Source organism: Sciurus carolinensis, chromosome 5 (assembly GCF_902686445.1).
Source record: "Sciurus carolinensis chromosome 5, mSciCar1.2, whole genome shotgun sequence".
Lineage (NCBI taxonomy): Eukaryota > Metazoa > Chordata > Mammalia > Rodentia > Sciuridae > Sciurus > Sciurus carolinensis.
The window spans coordinates 26,098,215-26,107,505 of NC_062217.1; the positions used below are offsets into that span (position 1 = coordinate 26,098,215).

The 9,291-nt window shown below is 49.3% G+C and overlaps 1 protein-coding gene across 3 annotated transcripts in view; it reads left to right on the plus strand.

The window, feature by feature from the left end:
- Mtus2 (microtubule associated scaffold protein 2) overlaps positions 1-5,899 on the plus strand; it is a 380,442-nt gene extending 374,543 nt beyond the window's left edge. The window contains exons 13-14 of one of the 3 annotated variants that reach the window (XM_047553964.1): positions 784-881; positions 2,677-5,899. In XM_047553964.1, coding sequence (XP_047409920.1) covers positions 784-881; positions 2,677-2,890 — 312 coding nt within the window. In that variant the 3' untranslated portion in view covers positions 2,891-5,899. The remainder of the gene's footprint in view (positions 1-783; positions 882-2,676) is intronic. The other 2 variants (XM_047553965.1, XM_047553966.1) reach the window with 2 other exon arrangements.
- The last annotated feature ends 3,392 nt before the right edge of the window (positions 5,900-9,291 follow it).

Sequence of the window (9,291 nt, forward strand, 5' to 3'; positions counted from 1 at the left end):
GCCCTCATCCTGGGCAAGTGACAATTTTCTTGAAAGATTAACAAATGAACAGTGAACATGTCACATTCTTTCCAAATATAGTTTATTTTTAAATCATTTTAGAATGGAATTGCACAAGACTAGGTCTCAGGTCCTGGGGAACATACTGACAGCAAAAGTGTCATAAATTATGTGGGAAAGACAACTATGGGCTGGTGGGACTTTCTGTGTCAAGCTGGTCTTGGGCTTTGTGTTCCTGGCTGCCCTTGATCCCTAAAGGAAAAAAAACATGTCCATATTGTTTGTACTTCCATCCTTCTATTAATTCAGAAGAGTCTGTGTGGGGTAGCCTTTGCATGCCTGGCCAGGGACACCAATGCAGTGAAGTTGATCCTTCGGGAAGAACCATAAGGACCATTGGTCACACTAGGTCCTGGTGCTGGCCACCATTTGTCTCGACAGTGGCAATGGACTGGGACACTCACTGTAAGAAATATGTTTACACAGAGCCCAATACACATATATACCTAATATATGCAAAATAAAAATTTATATCCACAACATATACAACAGTGCTTACTTTTACTACGTACAGTGCACGCTGGCACTTTCTATTGTGTCTTATTTTGTTTAAAACAGAAATGCTGATCACATTTCTCTAACCTGATTTTACAACTCACAAGTGCATTGTAAACTGCAGTTTTCAAAATTCTGCTCTTGATAATCCTCCAATGCCCAGAAGCAGAGGGTACTAGTTTATTGCATACCTTGCTGAGAGTGTCTTGTATGGTGTCTCCATTATAGGCAGAAAAGAACATTATTCTGGAAGAAAAGATCCAAGTCCTCCAGCAGCAGAATGAAGACCTTAAAGCAAGGATCGACCAGAACACGGTTGTCACCAGGTAAGAGTCTGGACTTATAGAGCATGTGTTACCCTCAAAGTGGCCTTTCCCTTGAGCTTCTTCTTGTCTCTTTGCTTTGCTCTGAGCTTCGAAGCTTCCCTGTGCATTTCCTAGATGACCAGAAAAAAAAAAAAAAAAAAACACGTAGCTGTGATCCCCTAGCCTGAACCCTGGTGCGACAACTGGGCGGCAATGCCCCCCACCAAGAGAAATGACAACAATCAGCAAGAGCAGGTGGCAGGGGCCACAATAGCACTGGAAAGTAAAGAGATTTGTTTCTGGAGAGTAGGAGAGAAGCAGCAGTAGGGTATTCGCAGGAAAAGAGAACCAGCCACCCTACTCCTCCTGGCTTCCGGAATCTGCCCTTGCCCTCTCAACCCTGCCTGTCCCTGCAGGATCTGATCTGGGGAAGCCTGACTTCCAAGGAAGGGTACGGGCTCCTCACTCCTGCAGTGCAGATGGGCCAAATGCAGGATTTGGGCTTTCTTGGCTGCTGGTGGCTATTTCATCCACAGGGCTGAGCCACCTTGGTGAGACTCACACCCGAAGCCTCGCCCACTCGCCTGACCTGGGCTCCTTGGTGCACCCATGGTGTGCCCTCTTGTGCACACACACTCAGACATGGCATGCTCACACACACTTGGACACACTCACCTGCCTTCCTGCTCACTCACATTCACTCACTCCACCCTGGGTCACACATTAACCTCAGGCCCACTCACACATGCTCTTGCACAAATACAGGCACACCCGCACACAGCCTTTGGCTCTGCAGCTGAACCCCTGACGTCGGCTCTTGGTTCCCTCCTCAGAGGCACACAGCAAAGACTGCAGGGAGGTGGCGGTCCCATCGTTGTTGCCCTGTGGGTCCCCAAGCCCCAGGCCATAGGTAGGCATTCTCGCCAGCCTCCCTGTGACACAGGCTGAGAGTGGGAGGAAGTGCCAGAGTGGTTCTGGCCTCCTGGATGTGCAAGGCGCCCTCATCAGAAGAGCAAGTGCAGGCTTTGTCCTGGAGGGATGCCTTTTCTGGGCCTCAGTCTGTCCAACTGTCAAATGCATATGTACTTTTTCCAGTCAATTCCTCAGAAGTGCTATCGTTTTATAAAATGTGCAACAAACCAGCAACTCAAGCTTCATGACAGAGGCACAAAAAGCACCAACTGTTTGTTCCTTTATCAGCAAACATTAGCCAAGCATCTATTATGTGCCAGGTGCCATGTGGGAACCCAAGGAGTCAACATGCAGAGCCTTGGCCCCTGTCCTCTAGGGCTCCCCATCCAGCAGTGGACAGATGCACAGATAAGTTTCTGCAGCAGGATGGACAGCTGCTATGGTGAAGGCTCAGGCCTGGGGCGGGAGGCCAGGGGAAGGCATCCCCAGCTGCCTGGAGGCCATGGCCACCCTGTGCCATGGCCATGGTCAGTGTCCATCTCCATGAGGCTGACTCTCCTCTGAGCCGCCTAGTCGTACACCGACACTGCCTTCTGCCTCCCTCCTTTCCTCTCCATTCTCTGCCGTTTTCTGTGGGCACTGGGTAACCAGTGTATTGCCTAACCTGCCAGAAGCCACGTGAGCAGATTAGGTGTTGGCAGAGAGGCTCTGGAAATGAATGAGTAGGTCAGACAGAAATGAACTCTCAACCAAAGTTCCTGGTCCCTTGGACAGACCTGTCCTTGTTCCCCATGAAGGCGATGGCCTCCTCCTCTTCTTGTTCTGCATGCATCACCCGATCTCAGGTTAAGTGTCACTAGCTTCTTGCTGCCTAACTCTTTGTCATCCCCATCCCCCCATGCAGACAGCTGTCGGAGGAAAATGCTAATCTCCAGGAATACGTGGAGAAAGAAACCCAGGAGAAGAAGAGATTGAGCCGAACCAATGAAGAGCTGCTTTGGAAGCTACAAACTGGGGACCCAACCAGCCCAATTAAACTCTCCCCCACATCCCCGGTTTACCGAGGCTCCTCCTCGGGGCCCTCCTCCCCAGCCAGAGTCAGCACCACGCCCAGATGACGTCACCACGCAGCCTGCGGGAGCTCAGGCTTCTGTCCACCCTGGGGAGTGCTGACCTTGTGCTGGCCAAGGGCCAGCGGCCGCCCTGCGCGCATGCTCAGTAGCTGCATAATGCATCCTAGGCAGCATCCTCTTCTGACCCCTATGTAAGACTGTCCTGGTATTGGCGCTTAGGAAGGTGTAAACGGTAGAGTCTGATGTGCAAAAAACGTTTTACCATAGTTTAGAGCCAAAAGACAACTCCAATTGTTCTTGAGTGATGAACTTTCACTGCAGAATTTCAGGTTAGTTACAAATAGCTCAATTTTGAATATACATTGAATAATCATTGTGTACTGCACCGATATGTGTGTATATTTAGATATACGTATATACACATGCAGCGGTTCTGAATTGCATTTTTTATAACGTGATTTGCTGACATATTTTAGTGAAGGTCAGCAGTTTTCTAACTTGTGCCTAAGAATTATTGGGAAATGAAAATGCATTTCTATCCAGCTTCCCAGGAATATTTCTACCCAAAATAGAAAAAGGAAAAAAAAAAAAAAAAGATACAGAGAAGAAGCGCCTTTCAACCTACCACCAAGTGGTACTCTAACACAAACACCAGCGATTTGTGAACGGTAACTGCCTTTGGAACAATTGGCTTCTTAGTCCACATGACGTGAGGTCACTACTATTCCATTCGCAAGTTTCAGTTACGAATCCTCCTGTCGTTGAGTAGATGAGGGATGGCAATAGTAAGCCCTAAAGGGGTTGAGCAGTTTTGCCAATGTTACTCATGACAGTGACTCATCTATATAGTCTTGTAACACAAGTTTTGCTTTATTCTTAAATGGCATCTTGGAACTGGTCATAAGCTATTAGTGCACCCTCCAAAAAAAAATGGAGGAGCATGACCTTGTAGAGTGAGGGTGAGGAGACCTTGGAGATGACCAAGACCATTCATGTCCTATCCTCATGAAGGAATACTGCTGATGGATCCATATTTGACCAGGCACACAGTAGGAAAGCGTCCTCCTCATTCCATTTGGTTTGCTCCAGTAGGATGCTATAAAGAGTCAACTCATCAAAATCTGACCCTCAGGCCTGCATTTCATAGGCAACCCCACTTCAATTTGGTTCTGTATCTCAACCACATCATTGCACATTGAGATGGCTCAGGGGTTCTAGCAGGGGCTTCCAGAAAACCAAACTGCCCTGGGGGACCATTTCTGAGAGGTGCTAGATCATCACATGATCTCCCAGAAACCCAGCTGTACTTTCTCCTGGATGCTTAAGCAATTCCTTATCTGATAATGGTCCTATCCTAGGACCAGAAGGATCTCCCAAACAGAGAAGCCCAGTGAAACAGCCAGCCAGCAGACCCTGGCTACTGAACTGGCCTTTGTCTCTGAAATGGTAGAATTAGAATGTGAAAGGTATTCATGTAGTGCTGTGGAAGATTAGGAGCATGAAACACAAAAGAAAGAAGTAGTTTTAACAGTCAATATGGTGATGATAATGATGCCTTTGTTTCCTGTGACAAAGACCCTGCACTTTTCTCCCCAAGGCCCCTCAAAGTTGTCCTGAGCCCAGGTCTATCTTCAAGCATGCCCACGGCAAGAAGAGCCACAGAGCCAGGAAGACATGGCCCACGGAAGGGCTGGCTTGCCCAACATCACACGTGTGGCTGATGTGAAGGAAGACACTGTATATGTGCCTCACACCACTCCAAGTTGAGCTTCTTGGCCTCAGGCACATTTTCTTTCTAGCAAACGTCCAAGGGCCTTGCCCATTCTGGGGACGCACACAGTAGCTTCTCAGTGGAGAAACAGTTCTTTTCCCTTTAGTGGCTTTGCATGATCTGTGATACTGAGTTGGGCATTCCATTAGAGTAGATCATGCCACGGTGACTAAACACACAATCTTTATCTTTCAGCAGGCACAGCTTGCAAACACAAATTCAGTAGCAACTTAGCTCTCTGAATTAGGAACCGCTTCCATAACCGCACATGCTAAAAGCAGTTACACAGCAATACAGACTTCAGTGTGTGATACTAGAATGTGGTACAGTGTGTTAGGCTGTTGCGGTCAAAGTCGTAGCAATGTTAGAACTAAGGAATCCCTCTTTAGGTGGACTAGAGTTCTGCTCTAAGCAGCCCTGACCTGGGCTCTTGAGCTCATTTCCACATGGCCCTGGCTTCATTTCTTCATCACCAACGCCCATCAGGTATGACTCCTCCTCTGAGTCATGACTGCTCCCCAAAACGCAGGCGGCAGTAGCAGCCACGTCTCCTCCTTAATACCTCTGCCCCATACCATTAGGATTCGGACCTCTCTCGGCATGGAAAGCTGCCTCTGTCTGCCTCCCGGGCTGGGGTGCTGTGTCCTCATCTAGATGCCACAGCGTCCCGACCTGCTGCAGACAGACCTGCTCAACCGCTCGGTCTCGTCATGGGGTTGGGAGACCTGCCCCACCCTGTCCCCAACAACTGCTTGCCACAGGCTGGGACGAGGGGGTTCTGGCTGGATGTCAGGATGGGGTGGGGTGGGGGGGGCGCGCACTCTCTGGGATTAGTTTAACGGGGCCACAACATTCCTCTTCCTGTCCCTCCAGTTTCTGTGTTGCATATTTGTGTTTAAATCTAAAGCCTATTAAAATGAACTTGAGGGACCTTCTGTGATATCCACTTGATATAACTGGAGACTTGTCCCTCTCAGGCTGGGGACCCCAGGCAGGAGGCAAGAGAGGTGTTGTACAGGTCGGGTTCCTCTTCTGTGTGTGTGCCAGGGTTAGCCAGTTGTTACTGAGAGGAGTCTAGGGATTCCCCTGTCGCCAGACCCTGCAGGTCCAAGGTCCCTGCATCCACTCTTCCACCCAGGGTCTTTGGCAGCTCATGCTGTGGACTTTGGGAGCTTGATGGCTCTGCTCTGCCCAGCTGGGTTGAGCTGGTTGGAAGGAGGACACAAATTTAAAATTCAGACCTGGATGAGGATGTTTCTACCCCACAGAGAGTTTGACCTGCCTTAAATTCTGTCCATTCGTATTTGAATCCCCTCCCTTGGGCCCTCCTGGTGGGAGTCTATACTGACAATGGGGATGCTGGCAATCTGGGTGACACTCTGTAACACCCAAGTGCACCTGGGACACCTGTTCACTCATTTCAACCTGAAAGTGCTCCTTCCTCCATCCTGCCACTTAGGGGTGTGGCAGGCTTGACCAGCCCGGCCTGACCCTGGAGTGTCCTGTTGGTATCTCGGTTTGCCATTCCCTGTGGTGGTTTACAGAGCACGTGGGACTGGCAGCTACTTTTGGGAGACCTCGGCAAGCCTGCCCTCACGACCAATGGTTGAACACACTGTGGAACAGCACTGAAGAGCCCCAGTGTAGAGGACACATTTCAAGTCACTTCCTGAGCTCACAAGAAACACCAAGGATCCCCTCCAGATCACCTGTGCTTCCCAGAGTATTAATGGTGACCACCTATTGATTAATACTCTATTTGTCAACATGTCCCCACCTAGTTTCTTTTGGGGTATATCGTGTGCTTTTGGAGTAGCTGTCTACCATTGTCCTTGCCACATCCCTGTGCAGTAAAGGAGGTGGATGTCAGCAACTTCACTTAACAAAGGAGCCAAGTGGTGACTCATCCTTGGCATATGCAGGAAATGAGATTAGCATCAACTCTCTCCTGTCTGTAGAGAAAAAACTGTCCCCTCCTGTGACTGATTTAGAGCAGTCAGAGGAGACCTCTGAAATCAACCCATTATTTGTCACCTTGTCTCCAAGGAGCCTTGGAAACTGGCTATACTGCACTGGAGACCTTGTATCATCTCAGAGATAGAGATGAGTTAAGTGCAGGTAGGGACCCAGGAGTTGGGTGGCTTTCCATACACAGGTGTAGTTGAAGGTCATTTGCAAAGCTGGTGCTTCATCAGTGCACCGGCATCAAGCATTGAATGACACCCGTCCTCCCATTCATTGATCAGAAGGTGAGGATCCCACCCACTCCTGAGGCTGTATCACGTTTAAACATAAGCACACCACCATGACCACCACTACCGTCACTACCATCACCACTATCCACCGTCGCCGTCATCACCAGCACCACCAACACCAACAGCATCACCACCACCAACCTCACCAGCGCCACCAGCAGCAACATCACCATCACCACTTGCCACCATCACCATCATCACCAGCACTACCACCACCATCACTGAAGACTGGAAGCCATTCTGGTTGTGAAGACAGGAGGAGTTAATTCACTTAAATTACATTTGCCAAATATCTTTTTAAAAGCCAGTATGCTGCTCTCAAACCTCTTGACCCAGACCACATAAAAACAAAAGTGAAAGACACCTGGGGTTTAAGAACGCCAGATTCTGTCATTGCCATCTCAGCAAGAAGATGCCATCCATTTGCTTCTTGTGTCTGGATGCGTTTCCAGCACCAGTCGGGTAGGAATGCTCTGTAGCTCTGAACACCTGTGTGTGTGTGACCCTCCTGGGGATTCCTGCCTCTTGGGCACTCAACGCACAACCTGAGCAAGTCCTGTAACACAGCTGCTGTCTCTGCCTAGCGACTGCTCATTTTTCTGCACCCAAATGAATGCATCAGGGAGCAGTCTTTTCTACCTTCCTCACTGCACTAGTGGAAGATCTCATGCCTGTTGTGGAGAATTTAAAAGCATTGCTGGCAGTGGCCCCCTAACCCCCAGCATGGCTCCTGCCTACTTCCCTACTCATCCTCAGTCCTCTGGGATTAAGGGTTTGGCCTTGCTGAGAGGCCAAGGAGTTTGCTGGAGCTGTTCTTTCCATTAGCAAAGATGCTGTCTGTTTTACTCTGGAAGCTTTTCTTCAGATTGTATTTTTTACAGCTGTACGTATGGCTTGGTAAAACTAAACAAATTCCACTGGCCGGGCAGACATGCTTATCTACAGTTGGTTCCAATCCTCCCCACTGCAGCCCCTAATGCTGCCCAGGTCTGCGTGGTGGCTGAAGGGTTTGAAAGGCCAGGCAGTCTCCTGTGCCATAGTTCCATAGGTTTACTGAGCCATTTGGAGGAGCTGAGCCATTTGGAGGAATGCTGAGCCATTTGGGGGCAGCTTTTGATTCACCAGAAGCATTTCATAATAGAACTATGTGAGGAAAGGTTTGCTTAGGTGAAGTCCCCTTAGTACCGCAGATTGGAATAGCTGCATAAGGGCTTGAGGAGCCCCAGTGTGTTTTCTAAGAAATTGCTGAAAAACTGGAGCGCCTTTCCAGGCTGCCTTGCAGCACCCAGCAGCAGCCACTAGATGGCAGTGTGGCGCTGCAGGAACCAGGGTTTGGCCCATGTGCTTTTTTTTGAACCCATGTGCTTGGCCCAAGTCATGCCCAATCCAGAGGTTGCCTTCTTACTAGACACAGACATCCAGGAACAAGGTGTGCCCCGTGCCCGTGCCCATTCCCCAATTCCAGGATACACTGAGCACTCTCTGGGCTGCTTTGTGAAGACAGCCCATTTTGCAAGACTGGATTTGGATGCTGGTTCTCTCCTCCCTGTAAGTGGTTTCTAACAGTAATCACACTGGGGGTGGCAGGTACCCTGTCTTCCTGGGACACAGTACACATCCTTGCTTTCACACTACCCGAGCTCTGGGCTCTAGTTCCTTATGTGGCCAAGGAACACAAAATGTGTGCATAGTACCCCAGCACAGATTCGCATCACATAATTCTGATCATAAACATGATGGGCACCAGAAAGAGCAGCTTGCTGCCCTTCCCTATTCAGCCCCCTGTGTGTCTGCTCCAGTGCTATCCATCAGCTGAGCAAACTCAAAGGTTAAAACTTATCTTCCAGGCAACTGGTCTTCCAGTATGAATCACTGTGCTCAATGTCTGGGAATTAAGACCCACTTGGCTGAATTTGCCTCCTGTGCAAAAAAAAAAAAAAAAAAAAAAAAAAAAAGTGTCCTTTCTCCAGGGAGCTGGAGGAGTGGGATATCGATCATTAGAATAGCTTCAATCCTGCCTCCAGCTCCTCTATGCCCTGCATGCACAACACTCCCCCTAACAAAATAGTGTGCATGTCAGCCAATGCGTCAGTGGAGAGACTTCTGCTGAGTCCCATGCCCTCCAGTATTCGCCCAACGGCTGATGACCTCTGGAACCCCAAACCTGAGCCGGTTTGGAGAAGAAGCAGAAAGAAGACACAAGTGTGGGTCTGAGGGAATTCCCTAGCTGAGGCTTAGGTGGTTGGGATGAGGATTCCCCCACTGGCTGCAAGAAAATGAGGCCATGTGATTAAAACCATCGACTACAGGAAAGCAGGAAGATGCGGAAGGAGCCGAGATTTGTAACCTTCCACCGTGGGGCACACTTCAGAGGGACCCAGCCAGGAGCTGCTAGAATTCCTGAGATCACACAGTATACA